Source organism: Panthera pardus, unplaced genomic scaffold, assembly GCF_024362965.1.
Source record: "Panthera pardus isolate Hobbes unplaced genomic scaffold, ASM2436296v1 HiC_scaffold_13, whole genome shotgun sequence".
Taxonomy (NCBI): Eukaryota; Metazoa; Chordata; class Mammalia; order Carnivora; family Felidae; genus Panthera; species Panthera pardus.
In genome coordinates, this window is record NW_026526688.1 from 138,890,417 (window position 1) to 138,910,074 (window position 19,658).

Genomic DNA, 19,658 nt, shown 5'->3' on the forward strand with positions numbered 1-19,658 from the left:
CATATCAACCATAGGAAAGCTATCGAGACTACAAGTATGTTCATGGCCTAAAGATTATCTACAGCATTTATTGCATTGTATGTCATTGATAGACCCAGATGATACTGTTGCATCAGAAGATTTTTATGATAGCTGCTTTTCTATGACCATAACATGATATTTACTCATTAGTACCATAAAGATAATTCAAGAAAATTTGTTTCAAAAGTCTGAAGCACTCTTTTTAAAGAAGATCAGATACATTATACCAGGCCCTCTTTAAACTGGTCAAGAGGAGATGACATAAAATGAGTGTGTTTTCTACACTTATTTATTCATTCCTCTAATGTTCCTCTGTTCCAACAAAAGAATTCTTGAGTATTTATTTAGTGCAATGACCTGGACTCATTCAAAGATAAAAGTCAAGATTCTTGTTCTTGAAAAGCTAATAGATGTAATAAGGACAAGGCAACATTTTTGCATAAAGAAGATAGAAACTAAAACAAAATGAAGAGATATAAACAATGGTAAAGAAAGCACAGAAGAGAAAAATGACTCATTTCTAGCCACAGAAATCAGAGAAGGCCACTTGGAGGAGATGGAGACGGATTTCAAATTTGAAGGACGACCAGAATTTCAGCAAGTGGAGATGAAGGGGATGCACATTTCAGAAAAAGATGTGCCTAAGCACAATGGTGGGCAAGTAGGCTCTGATTTGGGGAATGGCTTATAGACATTTCTTAGGTGTGTAATGGTGAAGGAAAATGGTGGAAGATGTCTGCAATGAAAGTATAAAGTCTTTTCCATGTAAGGTAGAGTCATTTGAATTATACTTGGCAGGTGAAGGGTGGCTACAAAGTCTTGAGTTGGAATAAGGGAGTAGGGATGTTCTTAAATTGATTAACCTAGCAGCGCATGCATATTCACTTTCAATTGCTGCTGCACCAAATAACCACAAACTTAGTGGGTTAAAACAGTACAAATTATAGGTATGTAAGGCGGAATTTGAGGCAGGTCTTGCTGGGCTAAAATCAAAGCGTCGGCAGGACTGCATTCCTTTCTGGAGGCATCAGGGGTGAATGTTTCCCTGTCTTTGCTTTTTCCAACTTCTAGAGGCTCGTTGCATTCCTTTGTCTCATGGCCCCCTTGTTCCATCTTCAAAACTATGCCCTTCTGATCCTTTTTATTTAGTCACATGACTAGTCTCTGATCACATGACAAAAAATTTCTTCATTTTAAGAATCTATGATTAAGGTGGGCTCAGTTGAAATCCATGATAATCTCCCTATCTCAGGGCCCTTAGCCTTAATAACATCTGCAAAGTCCCCTTTTGCTTTATCAGGTGACCGTCACAGGTTCTGGGGATTAGGACATGAACATCTTTGGAGGCCAGTATTCTGTCTTCCACAAGGTAGATGTGTCGACGCCAGGAGGAAACTTGTCCTGAGTAACTAATGAGGCTGCATTTGATCTAGCCTAGGCAAGGGATAGTACAGAACTGAATTAGGGTAGTGGGAGTGAGAACATGAGACAAAGAAAGTGTTGATACAGGGATCAGAGATTTAATAGACGATCTCTGAAATGAAGTGATAGTTCCTGGGTATTGACAGGAATAAAAATGTCAGGAGAAAGACAAGGTTAAGAAAAAAACAATTATGAATTCCATTTTGAATTTGTTGAGCTTGATGTGCTAGTGAATTATTCAGGCAGAAAAATTCAACAGGAAGTTGGAAACATGCATCTGAATCTTGGGAGACAAGTTGAGGCATAGAAATACTATGGTAAAGATGTAGGCCCCTATAACATGGGACTACATATACCTCTCTTGACTATGTGATACATCAATTTAGATATAACATCCTTACATAATGTTTATCATAAAAATTAAAAAAAACACAGATTGCATCTTGTCAAGTGAATGCAATTAATGGAGCAAAATTGGCAGTTCCCATATCAACTTATAATTTATAACATACTCTTATTTTATGTTCTTAGCTTTCACACTGATATGTAAAAATATGACTTGGCATTTAATATTTTTGCCCTAAATTTCACTAGATTTAGTCAATTTCTTTGGCATTTTAAAACAGTAGTTACTTTTATTTCAAAGAAACATTTGAAAATTTCAACGATTGCTATCTCAATGTAAGATCAGGGTATTGAGGTTTGCCTCTCGAAAATGCTAACAGTGGAGATAGGATCATCTGAATTTAATTTGGGGGTTTAGTCACCTCTTTCCTGGCCTTCTGCCTGTGCTGTTCTGCCATTGCTTACTGATGTTCCACCGAAATGAACAGAACATTAGGACATGTTTTATATTGGGCAATAGGAAGAATTCTGCACTTTGGGGTGTTTTGAATTGTTCAGTATCCATAAAAATGACAGCTGGAAAAAGACATTAGTGCTAGAAAAAGAATGTATCGTTTGAAGATGACTTTAACCTTATAAATATTTTCTTCTTTCAATATTTAATTGCAAGGGATTGTTTCAGGTATTCTATGAGTTAATTTAGCAAGGATGGATATTATCCCTCTTCTTCATGTGAGGAAGCTGAAGCTTGGAAAATTAAATTATGATTTACTTAAAATAATTCTGCTAACATGGCACATGAATGCAGGTCTCCTGAGTCCACAGTCATTGCTTTTTATATTATACTATAGCTGTCTCTCAATCTTAGAAGCACAGCTTAAGATTAGAGAATAATGCTGCTCGTGGCTGTTTGTTTGTTGTTTGTTGTCTGTTCCTCACTGGAAGGTAAGATCCCGGGGTTAGGGATTTTGACCATATTGTTTGCCACTCCAGTATCAGGGTGTAAGAAGATTGCCTGGCACATAATAAGTGCTTAAAAAGTATTTGCTTTCAGGGAACTTGGGTGGTTCAGTCGGTTAAGTGCCCAACTCTCTATTTCAATCTTGGCTCAGGTCATGATCTCACAGTTCATGAGTTCCAGCCCTTGCCTGGGCTCTATCTACACTGATGGCACGAAGCCTGTTTGGGATTCTATCTATTCTTCTCTCTGCCCCTCCCCCACTTGTGCGCTCTGTCTAAACAAACAAACAAACAAACTTTAAAACTTTAAGCAAAAAGTATTTGTTCTCTGGCACTTCATGTTCTAGGACAGTTTCAGATGTAGGCCTTCAGGTGTGATGAGCTGCATGCTGACCTTCGTCAAGGGGATGACTGAAGGCGGGCTCACAAACTAGTCCTCAGCCTAAGAGTGCGGTACTCTGGTACGATACTCAAAACTATGTGACGTTAGCCAGAGAGTGATGAAAGAGACACGCCACTAAAAAGCAGCTCAGAGTAGTTAAAGAGCTTACGTAAACTGCAGGGGGTATAATATCAGAAGATGAGGTTGGGTCTTCTAAGGCTAAGGTCAGTGAAGGTTTCTGGAATGTGTTGGCATCTATGGTGGTGGAGAATGAAGGCATATGGTACCTTCTTGCTTGCATTTTTATAGCTATGGCTGGGCAGAGCTATGGTTAGCAATAACAGTTGCAGAATAATTTGGAAAATGTGTCTTTAGGTGCAGGTATCCAAAATCATAAGTTTTTATTACTTACATTTCCAAGAGCCCCTTCAAGTTTTTTATTTGCTTGATCTGCTTCCCCTACCACCCCAGTGTATGTATATATGACTTTCTAAGTTTTCAGCTTCCTTAGTACACTTTTGAACTTACACTAGAATTTCTCATCATTATAACAGTTAATGCTTCTTAGAGTGATAATTTGAAAGGAACACTTACCAATTTAAAAATAATTGACAAATTAGGGGCACCTTGATGGCTTAGTCAGTTAAGCGTCCAACTGTTGATGTAGGCTCAGGTTGATCTTGATCTCCAGGTCTGTGAGTTTGAGCAGGTCTGTGGGATCTGCACTGAGAGGAGGAGTCTTCTTGGGATTTTGTCTCCCTCTCTCTCTGCCCCTCCCCCATTCGTACTCTAAATCTCCCTCTCAAAAATAAATAAACATTTAAAAAATAAAATAAAAAATAAAAATAACTGGCAAGTTAAAAACTAAAAATTTGTTTTATAAGTTCACTGATCTTTTAACTTTGACTAGTGCAATTTTTTTTTTTTCATTTTTACATGCCAGCTATGGAATAAATACACTGCCAAGAAAAAAGGCAGAAATTATTTTTCACTTTTAAACATTACTTATTACATAATCAGATTAGCAAACACCTACTTATTTGATTTCCTGAAAGAAGTAACCACAACATATTACTGGCTGAATGTTTATATTTCTTCAGCAGGAAATTATTTCTGAGAAAAGGAAATCTTTCAAATGTTGGGGTTTGTTGTTGTTGTTAAAAGCCACTTCAAAATTAAATGACATATTATCCTTCCTTAGAAAGTGACAGTTGTGATCTGTAAAAAAATAGTCATTATTGGGGCGCCTGGGTGGCTCAGTCGGTTGGGCGGCCGACTTCGGCTCAGGTCATGATCTCGCGGTCTGTGAGTTTGAGCCCCGTGTCAGGCTCTGAGCCATCAGCACAGTTTCTGAGCCTGTTTCGGATTCTGTGTCTCCCTCTCTCTCTGACCCTACCCCGTTCATGCTTTGTCTCTATCTGTCTCAAAAATAAATAAACGTTAAAAAAAATAGTCATTATTAAAATAAGATAATATTAAAATCAGTGATAAGGATTGGGAGAGCCAAATCTGGTAGTATCCATGGATCCATTTTCCAAAGTGTACAGATAGAGCACATGAAATGTTAGAGAAATTAAGAGTCCAAACTAACCAGGTAGAGAAAAGTAAAACTAAAAGCAGAGACTGAATGAAGTGTAACATCACAGTGACCAGGTACCCACTTCTCGGGCTTCTGGAGGCTGAAACCCATCAATGAGGAGACACTGCTTGATTGCTTTATGTTTATTTGCTGATCATCCTTAACTGATAAATAGGTTCCATATTACTATGCCAGTAACTTACAATTTAAAGTCTTCAAGGAGGCTGCTATTAAATGCTCTCACACTAACAGGACCTGCCACAGGTTTTCTAACCCCATAAACACTAAAACACTAAACCTAATAGAGTCTGGAGGGAACTACTGATCAAAGGCTGGTGAAATGGGTTGAGAAACATAATTTGTCATCAAAAGCAAACTTGTCAAACTGAAGGCAGATCTGGAGGTGGTTCATGAATCTACTCTCATGGCCTCACTACACAAAAGCCTGACTTATACCAGTAGTTCTCCATTGTGACAAGTTTGCCAACCATGTGATTTCAGGCAGACATTTTCACTTGTCATAATTGTGGAGGAACTGCGACTAGCTAGAGGCCAGGGATATTGCTGAACATCCTATGACTCACAAGGATATTCCCACTACAATAAAGAATTATCCAGCCCCAAACATCAGTAGTGCTGATGTTGAGAAACCCTGATCTATACTAACTAGAGAATTGGACAGGGGTCTCTCTACTGTATTGTCCTCTCCTTTCCCACCTTTATTTATCCTTTTTAAAGTTTATTTATTTATTTTGAGACAGAGAGAGAGAGAGAGAGAGAGAGAGAGAGCGCCAGTGTGAATGGGGGAGGGGCAGAGAGAGAGGGAAATGGAGAATCCCAAGCAGGCTCCATGCTGTCAGTGCAGAGCCTGACATGGAGCCCCGACTCACAAACCGTGAGACCATAACCCGAGCTGAAATCAAGAGTTGGATGCTTAACTGATTGAGCACCCCGGCACCCCCTACCCACCTTTATTTTAAAAATAATGTCATCGTTTGTCCAAATAAAGTATTTCTTGAAACAGAAAGCTGAAAATGCACAGAAGTCTTGGAACATCACTAGCACTGGCTCCTGTTATTACTCTTTGAGATGGCTCTTAAGGCTTTTAAACATAACTTTAAGACTCTGAAGAATACAATTTAAAAAACACTGCTCTCTGACATGGCTACCACTGTTCTAGCACCCCTAAATAACTGGAAAAGAAGAAGAGGGGCTCCTTATAGTGGTATTTTTGTGGGCCGCATGTATAATACCCTTGGGCAGAGATAGGAATAATTTTGGTAAAACCGTCTGCCAGGAATATCAATTGTCATGGTATCCTTTGGTGTTTGGCATCATGAGCATATGAGGAAGTCCCACCTCAGTGAAGGAGAGCTACGCTATAGACATGATCTCTAAGGACAGCTGCATGCATTCTGGTGTGGTTGAGGAACAGTTGGGAATAGAAAATCCAAGCAACATCCAAGTGCAGAGTGAGTGGAGACAATGGACATTTCACCTTCTGTGGTAGCAAGCACAAGGTTTAGATAGACTTTACTTTATTGGAGAATTAATTAAAGAGCTAAAATTTATTAAGTATTTACTATGTGACAGGTGTTAGTAAAATTCTTACCTTAATCGCCTTTTAATCCTTATATGCTCCTGAAATTTGAAAAATTATATTAAAGATGATGTAAAAAAAATCATTGTCAACCATAAAAAAAAGGAATGAAGATGAGCTTGCCCTAAATATATTAAAAGCTTTAAGAATAAAGAAATTAAAGCATGCAGTGACCCAGCAATACATAATATAGAGACACCAGAAATAAGCTAAAAAAAAGGAGTGAATTTATAATGATAAATTTGGGATTTAAAGTTAGTCAAGAAAAAATGGATTATTTTGAAAAATACTGGTGCAAATGAATACTTTTTATTAAATTTCTGTATCATTCTTTATATCAAAGTAAATCTCAAATGGACAAAAACGTACATCTAAAAAATGACCACAATCGTGTCAGAAGAAAATTTAAAAGTAATTACTATCTTGAAGTGGGAAAGTCTTTCCGTCATGAAGTACAACAGCTATGAATAAAAGCACCATTGAACCTGACTACTCAACACTTAAGTCCTTTTGCACAAGAAAACTTACCCTAGAAAACCAAATCACAATAAACTGGGAAAAACATTTGCATCACATATATCAGAAAAAAAAAATGAGTTCTTCAGTATATCCCAAACTTTTCCAAATCAATTAGAAAATAAAGAACATAAAAAAAATAACATCAAACTAATAGGCAAAACCTAAAAAGATAGTAAAGGTATTAGATAAATATACAAAAATAAGCTTAAACTCACTTCAAATGAAAGAAATACAACTTAAAATTGCAATGGAATACAAATATTTACCTATCAGAGAATCAGATATTGAAAAGATTGCTAGTACCTATTACCAATGGGGGGGGGGGGGGGAGAGATGCACTTTGGTGTTCACTTTAGGGTTATGAACTGGTGCAACATTTTGGAATGTCAATTGGATAATATCTCTCAATGTTTAGACACACCTGCCTTTTGATCCAACAGTTCCGTGTTCAGGAATTCCTCCTACATATATGTTCGCTTCATTGCACATAATACATGGAAAAAAATGTTAACAAAATCATAGTTGGTGACAACAGATACTTAAACATCATCGATACCAGAGTGGTTGAAAACATCATGGTACATCCATACACTGGAAAAACATGCAGTTTTCAGAAAGACTGAAATATGTTCACGCCCATTGACTCTTCATTTTGTTTAAATGCCTAAAACAATAGGTTTACTATTAAATAGGCTCTTAGTAAATATTTGTTGAAGCGAGTGGATGACCCTATTCTATGTGTAGAGCAACAGGGAACTACATAGAGTGATGATCCAAGTATTATAAAAAAAAAAAAAAAGCCACATACGCATGCATGCATCCATGCGTGCACGCATGCATGCACTCACAGAATTTTCTGGAGAAACAAACTGTCAGCAGTAATATCTTTTCTGCAGTGGAATAAGTATCAGGAAGCAGGGCTGGACGTAGGGTGAGGTGAATAAGGTACCCAGGTACAAATTTGAGGAAGTAGCCTGAGATGGTCTCCTTAAATTGTGTGTTAGTTATCTCACTTGTCTTACCCTATCCCTGACCTGTGAGGAAGGAACTTCACTTTTATCTATGTTTTCAATTCTGTTTGAATTATTTCCTATGTGAATGCAACTGTAATTTTGTAATTAGCAAGAGGAATAAACAAGAAAAAAAAGCTTCACAAAATTAGAATTAATTGGGATTTAATGGTATAAGAGGACAGAGGGTGATATTGAAACATTTTAAAAATAGAGCTAAGAATAATTGTCATAAATGTTGCTACAAAACTAACTTTAATTTTAAATGAATATTATTAACAATAACCAAGCTTTATGCCACCAGATTACACTAATAAACACTGAAAAATGTTGGGAGTGGTAATGAGATGGCTACTTGTTTATCAGACAAATAAAAACAGAAATAAAGCAGGGTTGATATTTTGAGTTTCAGGAAAAAAATAGGATTCAAGTTTTAAGAAAAAGGAAGTCGAAGGTTCTTTTCCTTTAGTAAAGATACAATCCATGCTGACAATACCCATGGAGAATAGCAAAAGAGGAATTTCAAAATCAATTAAGCAAAAATTGTTAGATTTACAAGCATTAAAACTGTTTTTGGTAAAAAAAAAAAAAAAAGTCTTGGTCATATCTTTGTTAGCCTTTGATGGTCCAAAACACATGCATTCATACATATGTACATACATACATGAATTTATGTATAAAACAAGAAATACAGGTCTTGGATAATATGTTATTAAAGCTTAAATACATATTAAAATAAATAACATGCAGGTTTTTTTCAACCATCTGTGGAACATTAAATTAAAAAAAAATAAAGCTAACTGTAAGCTAAGTTACAAGAAAATAAGAATAAAATCCTCAAAATAGGGACTGTAAAGGCAAGGTTCTTTGGCAATAATGCAATAAAATTAGAAATCATGCTCAAAGCATAGATAAAAGTAAATATGTTTACTTTGAAATTACAACAAAAACCAGCAAAAATTTTAGGCTAGAGGCAAATGCAAATAGTGCAAATATGGAATATGTATAAAATAAGAAAAATGAGAACAATAATTCTCAAAATTTGTCTATTGTGGCCAACGGTGTTCTCAGAAGGAAAAATTTTGTGTTAACGGGTTTTGTTATTTTTAAGAAGCAGAAATAAAAATAAATGACTAATTACATTTCAAAATTTGGGGAAAAACAATAAAACACGCATTGAAAAAGGCATGAAGAAGGATCTGATGAAAAATAAAAATAGAAACAAAATTAATGCAAAACAGAATCTGAATCAATTCAAAAGCAAATGGTAGGTACTTTAAAACCAAATCTCTTATAATTAAGAGAAAAGGTATAATTAAGATAAAAGGTATTTTAAAATCACAAAAAAGTACACAGGGAATATATTATAAATTCTGTACCATTCTATGAAAACATATGAAAAGATTTCAATGAGGTAGATTATTTTTCTGAGAAAAACTTAACATTCAAAATTGGCTCAATAAATAGAAAACAGTAATTTCTCTAATAAAAAGTAATCAAAATTTTGTCTTCTGAAAAGCTTTGAGCCATGTGGTTTTACTGTTGAGAGTTATGTCAAACTTTAATAAAAAGATAATCCAGATATTTACATAAAAACTTTTCTGAAATATGGAAAAATCCAAATTAACTGTTTTTTTTTTTTTTAAATCTGTTAAAGATAGTGTTTTTTAAAAAAGTGTATTACTTTAAGGGAATGAAGACAGAAGCCATAGACTGGGAAGAAATATATGCAGAACAAATATCTGATAAAGGCCTCGTGTCCATAATTTATAAGGAACTCTTAAAACTCGATAATAAGAAAACAGGGGGAAAAAGAGAAGAGAGGGAAATAAACCACAAAAGACTCTTAAAGATAGAGAACAAACTGAGGGCTGATGGAAGTTGGCGGGTGGGGGATGGGCTAAATGGGTGATGGGTACTAAGGAGGGCACTTGTGATGAGCTCTGGGTGTTGTACGTAAGTGATGAATTACTGAATTCTACTTCTGAAACCAATATTGCACTATATGTTAACTAAATAAAATATAAATAAAAAAATAAATTAAAAAAAGACAATAAAAAAAAACTGCAAAATATCTGAACAGATAGTTTACCAAAAAGATATACAGATGGAAAATAAGCATGTGAAAAGATGCTCGACATCAGATGTTGTTAGGGAATTTCAGATTAAAACAACAATAAGATAACATTACACACCGAGTACAATGGCTAAATTTCAAAACACTGACAACACCAAATGTTGTGAAGTATGTAGGACAATAGGAGCTGTCATTCACTGCTGGTTGTGTAGCCACTTTGGGAGACAGTTTGACAGTTTCTCACAAAGCTAAACAGTCTTAAAACCATATGATCCAGCAATCATATTCCTAGATATTTACTCAAATGAGTTGAAAACCGATGTTCACACAAAAACCTGAGCATGGATGCTTATAGAAGTTTTACTCAAAATTGTCAAAACTTGGGAGCAGCTAAGGTATCCTTTGATTGGTGTATTGATAAACTGTGGTAAATCCATCCAATGGGATATTTTCAGTGATAAAAAAGACATGAGCTCTCAGGTCATCAAAAGAATGGAGGAAACTTATATGCATATTGCTAAGTTAGAGAAGCCAATTTGAAAAGGCTGTATGCTGTATGATTCCACAAATGACATTCTGGAAAAGGCAAAACTACAGACAGTAAAAAGGTAGGTGGTTGTCAGAGATTAAAGGAGGTAGAGGGGGAGAGATGAGTAAGTGGGGGGCACAGAGGATATTTAGGGCTCCTGGTAGACACAAAATAGTATGTATTTATCAAAACACATAGAACTGAACAACACAAAGAGTGATCCCTAATGTAAACCATGGACTCCAGTTAGTAATTTTTCAATATTGATTAATCAATTGTAATTCATATAGCACACTAATGCAGGATACCAATAACAGTGGAAACTAAGTATGGAGAAAGGAGGTATATGGAAACTATATTTTTCAGGTCAAATTTTCTGTAAATCTAATACATCTAAGAAAATAAAGTCTATTAATTTCAAAAAATTTTATAAAATTCAATAGCCAATGTCCATAAATAAATTAGAAAAGAAGGAAAAATAAAACAACTATATATATATAGAAAGCGTTTTCATAAACAGAATTGCAAAAGTCTCAAATAATAAATGAGTAAACCAATTTGGACAGTTTATTGAAGAAGCCACTCAAGAAGCATTTTTTACCTGGAATGTATCTCAAAATTTATACATGCAGCATATCATCTAATTTTATTTTATTTATAAAAATAATTTCAATTAATGGCAAAACTTCGTTTGGAAGGAAACACTGACGTCCATTTCTGGTTAAGTCTCAAAACAAAATTGGGAATAGGAGTATATTTCCATCCAATATTAAAACATTAATATTAAACAAGAGTCAACATCATACTTAATGGTTTCTAATAAAGTGTGTTTATAGTACTAGTTTCAAGAGATTTAATAGTACATATTTCTTCCCAGCTCATAATCCCTCTTTCTCTAGAAACAGGCCCTTGAGGAACAGGGATGGACCTCTAGGTGTTATGACTACCTTCTGACCTGACCACTGCTGATTGATCCAGAGATAGACACCTGACCTTCCTGAGGCTGATTAAGTTTGCTCTCCTGACAGACAGAGACTGGGAAGTAGTTGTAACTCAGCTTTATAACTGGAAGTGTGTGCTAGTTAGACTTCCAGAATTCCTTTTTATTTTTCTTTCCCGAGTCTTGATTTTCAACTCTGTTGGATTCTAGTACATTCTTCTTTCTGTTTAAATGTGTGAGATGTTTTTGTGTGCGTGTGGCTTGCAAACAACAAAAAACCTCAAGTAATACAGACACTAATAGGTGTTTTATGGTGAAAATGGGGGGATGTTGATTAGTGGACAATTTGGGAACTTAGATTAAACAAACCGAAATCTCTTTATTTTGGAACTTCTCAGAGTCAATAATAGGTCACTTTTTCAATCACAGAATTTTTCTTGGAAGAAGATACTTTTAAAAGACTAGTATGCTATGGAACATACTTAGGACAATACTTCCCAAGTGGTATTCCCAATAAATCAGCAGCAGCATCTCATGACAGTATGATTCCAGAAAGTCTTGGCCAATTCATGTAGCATCTACAACAATCTATTGGTAGCTGAGGGGAAAATCCATTCACAATAGCAGCTGCAACAGGAACAATAAAATCATAAGATCCCTCAGATTCCTTTTTATTCCAAACTAATGGATTTCTTGAGGGAAGCACTTATTTGTTGTTATGCCCCTAGAAATGTATCTGGGTCGCACTTGGTCCTTCATAAACAAATGAGTATATATTTCCTTTTAATTTCCTTGAGATTAAGAAAGTTTATGGTTACTATCTGTGGTTGAAAGCATATTATTCTGGGAGCTACAATAACATTGAAGAAGTCGGTCATATATCAGGTAGCTTTGATTATGTAATTGTTTATCCCAGACAATTGTGTTATAAAACAGGAAGCATACAAAGAGAATATTCATCCTATTGCTACTGCTGCTTTGTCTTCTGTTGTCACCACCAGTGAAAAGGGGAGAAATGAATTGCTGCTCTATGATTGAGTACCTGAGCATCCCTGACTTCTCCCTTTCCTCTCTCCCACACTCTCTGCTCCATTCAACTGGATGGATTGCTGTGTCCCAGAATTACCTGCTTTTCTGAAGATTCTCATTCATTCACAAGGTTACATAGTGGCTGTAATTGTGGGGAATATATTCTGTACAGTCTGACCATTTTAGATTTTAAATTTTAATAGGGGCTGGGCTCCTGAGTAAAGCTGGGTCAAGTGTCCCTTCTCTGGGCTTCTGGACTTGGGGAAAAGAGAGAGGAGAAGGGAGGGAAGGGATGAGGGAGGGAGAGAGGGAGACAGGGAGGAAAAGAGGGAGACAAATGAAGGAAAGGAGGGAGGAAGGAGAGGAGAGGAGAGGAGGAGAGAGGAGAGGAGAGGAGAGGAGAGGAGAGGAGAGGAGAGGAGAGGAGAGGAGAGGAGAGGAGAGGGAAGGGAAGGGAAGGGAAGGAAAGGAAAGGAAAGATGGAAGGAAGTTGTGTGTCTGTTGAAAGGCAGTTCTGTTGGAAGAGAAAAATGATGCACTGAGGAACACAATAATGAGATAGAGCAGTAGTTCCCATAGTTTTCAACTTTGATTATGATTATATGATTTTTCCTAGGATTCAGACATATTCCTTTCTTTAGCTCTGGGAGACACCTCCATGTTTTTATAACAAAGATTCAAATTGGATTTCTGTCACTTGCAAGCAGAGTCTTGGATAATACACTTAAACTGTCATTTGGAGAAAATTACACTTAACTTACAAAGCTATTCTATTCAGCTGAGGGAGTCTATAAATAGATTAGAAAAACAGCAAGGGAAATCATAGATGTTTTGGATTTTGAAGAGACCTTCAAGAGCCAGAATCTGGAGAGATAAAGTGATTTGGCCAATTACCATCATCAGTTTGCCAAATAGTCTGGTTCTTAATGCTCTTTACTTTTTATTGCATTGCTCAATTTCTTGTTTCATTTCCTTTTGGTCGGCTTGCTCATTCTTTGGTCCTGTGTCTTTGGCGCACTGCTCTTCTGCTGATTCTCACATACATTTCACATATTCCCTTTCTTTGGCCCTGCATTTCACTGTTAGTGTCAGGTTAAATTACTTTCTTAGTGTATCCTGTACTCAAACATAACAGTTCTCTAATTGTTCTCTATTCTTTACTGGGTTTAAGTCACCTTAATGAGCTTCCATGAAGGGAATTTCTAGTCTCCAATAATTGCATTAATTTGACGTTAGAACTGTGACCTCAGAGCAAAATAAGACATGAGAAATATACTCGATACAGTCAGATGCCACTTAAATATTTATAGGTGTTGTGACTCTGCTGATAGAAAGAATATGAAAACAATGCAAAAACAGAATGAAACCTTACATAGATTCACTGAATTTCAGTTGACCTGGGTGGATGCTGCAAACTCAAAGCAGACTGTAAAATCAGGTACAACAATATGTGAATCCAAGGCTCTTTTACAGCAAGGCAACCCACATTTGAAAGGCATGACATTGGAACCCTCGGAGGTCTAGACGTGGCTTAGCATTGGCTGAAAGGGTCTAATCATGAGAAAAATATCCTGGATATTTTTGGTCTACATCCCAAGGTAAGGGGTGAATCGTAGCCCTACAGAATTCATGGTTGAGGTCTTATCCCCCAGCCCCTCAGAATGTGACTGTACTTTGAGACAGCCTTTGAAAGAGATAAATTAAGATGGGGTCATTAGGGTGGACTCTAATCCAATCTGGTGTTCTCATAAGACGAAATTTTGCTATGTGAACAGACACCAGAGATACCTGCACAGATGAGACCATGAGAAGAAATAGCAAGAAAGATGCCATCTGCAAGTAAAGAGAGAGGCCTCAGCATAAATCAAACCTGCTGACACCTTAATCTTCGTTCCAGTCTCTGGAAATTTAAGAAAATAAATTTATGTTGTTTCAACCACCCAATCTCTGGTATTTTGTTAAGGCAGCCCTAGCAAATGAACACATCCCATAATCCAACTCAAATCTCCATGCAGTACTTACTAGAAGTAAATTCAGTTCAGAAGCTAATGTAAAAAATTATTTGTGATGAAATAATTGATTTTTTAGAGTCTTAAACCTTGGGATTAATGATAGGAATAGTCTGCAAATATATTAAGTATTTTAAATATTTTATAAATACCCATACTTAAAAATATTTAAAATAGTTAAAACATTTATGAAACACTGGCATATACTCTCCAATTTAAATTGTGATATTTGAATAATTAATTTAGACATGATTTCAATTAAGTTTTATAAATTTACAAACCATACTGAAACTTTTAAGAGAACATGAGTCTTTATACATTTAAATTATTAAACTTACAAGAGTTATGTATATGTATATGAAAGATTATTTGCTAGTTAAATTTTGAAATAATTAGAAAATTGAATGTAATGGAGATTACAAATAAAATTTATAATATTTAAAGAAATTTAATTAAACTATAAAAGAACTCATAAAATGACAGTAAAAATTTCATTGTCTATAGATAGAACAATAAAATTTATACAAATACTTAGAATATAAGTAACTAGAGTTTTGAATTTATAAATGTAATAAATCAAATACTTTATTTCAAAATAATCTCAGAATTACAGAAATAGTATAGCACAAAGACCTTTTCCCCCCAAAATATTTATAAATAATTTGCTGACATGATGCCTGTTGACTCCCAAATGCTTTAGTGTAATTTCCCAAAATCAAGGATATTTTCTCATATAACCATAACATAATCATCAAAAGTAGGACATAGACATTTTACATTACTACATTTTACATTATTCATCTTCAGAAGAATTCGAATTTCACCAATTGTCCCCAAATCCCCTTTATAGGATAAGAATGTAATTCAGAATCATGGGTTGCATTTGATGATCACGTGTCTCTAGTTTCCTTCAATCTGAGACAGTTTCTCAGTTTTCTGTTTTCAAGAACTTGACTCCTTGAAGATCTCAGGCCAGTTATTTTGCATAATGTCCACAGATTTTTTTTTTTCCTGAGTTTTCTCTTGGTTATATTCAGGTTATGTAAATTTGGCAGGATTATTACAAAAGTGATGAGGAGTTCCTGTGTTCATATTATTTGGTGGGGAACAAATTCAGTTTGCCTCATTACTAAACACATTCTCTTTGATCACTTTTTGAAAGTGGTGTCTTCCAGGCTTTTCCATCATTCCCTCTATAACTAATACATGTTTTGTGGGAGATACTATGTAAATATCCTTTTCTTCATCAAACTTTGCTTTTATTCCTTTCTGTGGATCCTTATGGGCTCATAATTTCCTGCTTTCTGTTGTTTTCATTATTTTGATGCCCAACCTTTCTCAGGTTTGGCCAATGGGAACGTTTCCAAGGTGGATTCATTATTCTTTTGACAAATCCCCTTCATTTTTCAAGAACTTCTTTGATTTCTGGTACAAAAAAAATATTCTAGCCTTTGTATTTTCCCTGTCTCAGCCCAGGACATTTTCCCAAGGATCGCTATTTCCTTTTGGTAGAAAATGGTGGTGACAAACTAAGATCTGGGTACTATATGTGCTCATCCATATAGGGTGTTGTTGCTTTGAGGCCCTCTCTTTGAACTGAGTGAGGGAAGATGTATATGCACATACATTAGCATACATTCTGTATCTGTTGTATATATTGAAAATGATAAGATCACCCCAAAATATCCCATTCTAATTTAACACCACTCTACTCATTCTGAATGGATCTACCATCTCATGTCGGGCCATCAGTTTCCTGCTGAATACACCTTGCTCACCCCATTGGAACTCTGACACTCTGCTCTGGGCTTTCCCATTCCGACATAGTGAGCAGACTTCTACCTTGCTTGGCCCAGCTGATTGCCTTAGTACTAGGTTGTTTAGAATGGGAAGAGAATAGAAAGAAGAGGAAGAAACTAATATTAATTGTTAAACCACAAGTGACCTCTGAATAATATCTTTTCTGCACAAAAGCCACCTGCAAGGGCACATGAGGAAAGCATGCTTTTCTCTAATCAAGTCCTCACTTCTCTAAAATCTTTCAGTTTCTCTTAGATTTCATTGTCATGGGGTTCATATTGTCCAGGCACCTAAACATATCAAACACTTCATTCATTTTATACATCATGTCATGGGACATTTCAGAATTTATTTACTCATTTAGGTCTTTTGAAAACTTTGTATTTATATTTTTTTACTCTTGTTCTTCAATTTCAGACCTCTTATCGATATTCAACAAAGTTAGTAGACAGCACTGCCACATGGTATGGGTTTTGGTCCACTATATTTGGCAACAGTAGGACCTGGAACATTTTTGTTTTGGAAGATCTGAGTTACAATATAGTCACTAATTACTATATCTTTAAAGTAGCAAGAAGATTCTCTCCCATGAACTGTTGCAGTCAGCTTCAGTATTTAGGGTAAAAAATTAAAAAAAAAAAAACAAAACACCTCAAATGGGATTAATATCTATACCACACAAAGATAGTCAAGATTATGGTTTTCTTTCTAATTTCTTTATCAACTTTTATTAGTCTAATTTGCCTTCCAGCTACAGAGCTCATTTATTATTCTAATTTGCTTCTGGTTACAGCATTCATTTAAATTTAGCAAGCCCATTAGGGGGGCCATCTAACATGTTGGTAGTTAAGTCTTTCTTCTGGAAATGTGGTCAAAAATGACAGCTTGAATGTAGAGGTCTGTCTGGATAGGGATTCTAGTAGAGTTGTCACCTGGGGGAACCTAAAATATATAAATCATATTGTCAATCAGCCCAGTCCATACAGATGATGGGCATTAAATGAATTTTCTTCTTGCTTCAATGTTATAGTAAACAGAACAAAAAGTGCTATGGCCATGGAGACATTTTCGTGTTTCCTCTCAGATTCTTTTTCTTGAGAGTAGTGATAATTCAATCAGAAGCTTTGAGTCCCTGGGCTGTGACATTGCTGAAAATATCTAGGGTCAAAACAGTCTCCAAGGCTCATGCTTGTCTAGACTCTACTAAACCCCAAGGGTCACTAACTCTGTAGAATTTCCAGTGAAGGACTTTGTAAACGCATGTGATCACAAGTTAATAAAGCTAAAAGAATCCTATCCTAATTTCAAAGATTATCCAATAAAAAATGAACTCAAGTTTGGAATTGATTCAGACTAGTGGAAGTACCTGACCATAGTGGGTTTAATGAAAAGCTTCTGCTCTGTTTTAAAAACTATCTGAACTGCTTTTCCCCGCCTTCAAATTATAATCTGTGAAAAAAGATTTGCTCCTTTTACCTTATTCAGGATAGTCTGATAGTCAGGCTTCTACAGGGCTCCTGTGGGAACGAGTATTCACTAATGTGGTATTGATAAGAGAGAAGAGAGAGATTCTGAAAGAGTTGGTAATATCTACAATTAGAAAATATTATTCAATGCACAAAAGAATGAAGTTACTTGCTCTTCTTATAGGAAGAGATGATAAGACATTTAGATGTGGGACTGGAGGAAAGTTTTGGTCTTGCCTTGTTTTTGTGGTACTAATTTCTTGTGCTAGAGAAAAAATATATTGGACCCATCTCTTATTAAGTAGAGTCAGCAAAACTGTAAAGACTGAAATGGGCAAATAAAAATAGTGGGTGTCCTGAGTGACTCATCCAGCCAAGTTTTTTCTGCCTTTAATTATTTTTTGTGTTATTTTACAACTCTTTAAGATGTGGAAAACTTGACATAATGCAAAATATTCTTGTCTAAAAAGATGCAAATTAATTGTACCCAGTAGAATTCAATTAAGTAGTCCCTTGCATTGAGTCCTATTTTGCATCTATTTGTAAATTAACTTCAGTTTTTCTTATTCCCTATATATGTTTTGCTCTTAGAATTCTCCTCTGAATTGCTTGCAATTTCCTACTGGTTCCTTCTGTAATTAGTAAATTAAATAAAATAGTTGGCACATTCATTTCATATCTGTATGAGAGTCATATCATTTTTATATGAGAGTTATATCCTTTTAAGAAAAATTATTTCGGAAACTACAATGCCCAGTGGATTCACCTGATGGCTGAGGAACCTGTATTGTTAGAGGAGTGCTGTACCTCATGCATGACATAAGTCAGGGCATTTCTTGGCTCCAAGAGGTAAATTCTCTGTTGTAACAGAACTTTCACTTTGCTGATCCTCTATTTCTTTACATATTTTCCATTTTACTACTTTTGTGTTTTGTTTTTGTTTTTGGAACTTTTACAATCAATAAATTATTCCCTACTGGTGACAGTAGTGATTCAGAATTGGGATTTGCGGCCAAAATTTTGTGATCTCTGTAAATGGAGTAATAGATTATAGAGATTTATTCTTTCTTGGATGTAAGACAACAGAGAATCTGATTTATTAGTATTTTATTTTCTTTGTCTACTTGTGTATTTTGAGCTCAAATTAAGAATCTGGTGCTTATCAGGAAAGGAAACAACTTTTTGATATATGGACTGATAATTTTTTTGTTTACTTTTGGCCTGTGGCTAATGTTAAAATTCCAGGAAAATGAGGAAATCAAAGTTTTGATACTTGATACATGCTATATGTAAAAGGTTATTCTTATAGAAACTCAGAAATGTTTCAGACATTTAAGTTCATGCAGTTAAGGTAAATTTTTGGCAAATTAGACGAGTCTAATGATTTTGGTATAAAAAAAATCTTGTAGTCTGATTTATCAGTGTTGGGTGTAATATAAGCTTACATTCTATTCTGCTTGGGTTTGCTTTTCTTAAGTTTATTAAGGTATACTGATCAAATAAGCTAACATTATTCCTACACAATATTTAAGATAATGAAAAATGTAAATTTGTATTCAACAAAATCAAATCATTATTCTGATAACTTTATTTCAATGGTAATTAGGTTTTATTTTTAGTATGTCAGCTAGAAATTAATTCCCAAGATCTTTATAGGTAACATAAAACCTTGGCCTGCTATTAAGTTGAATTATATAATGAATATTCATTTGATATCTAGATAATTTCTAAGATAGAATACTGATCATTTAATGCCTAATTATTAGGCATCATTTTACATTTATATACTTTTGCTTATATCTCATGAAACATTCCCATTTTGTCTCTTTAAAAAGGTATGTATGTGGCTGAAAAAAGTTGCAACATAAGCTTGGCTTTCTGTTAAAATGCTTTTGGAAGAGAGACCATTGTTAATTTTCTACCTCTAGTTTTCTCTATGAAATAGAAGTTACTTTACACTATATATTAAC

At 35.1% G+C, this 19,658-nt stretch overlaps 1 protein-coding gene across 2 annotated transcripts in view; it reads right to left on the reverse strand.

The window, feature by feature from the left end:
• Positions 1–16,916: 16,916 nt before the first annotated feature.
• CFAP299 (cilia and flagella associated protein 299) overlaps positions 16,917–19,658 on the reverse strand; it is a 582,511-nt gene continuing 579,769 nt past the window's right edge. For both annotated transcript variants that reach the window (XM_019466401.2, XM_019466394.2), the window contains exon 6: positions 16,917–17,164. In XM_019466401.2, coding sequence (XP_019321946.1) covers positions 17,069–17,164 — 96 coding nt within the window. In that variant the 3' untranslated portion in view covers positions 16,917–17,068. The remainder of the gene's footprint in view (positions 17,165–19,658) is intronic.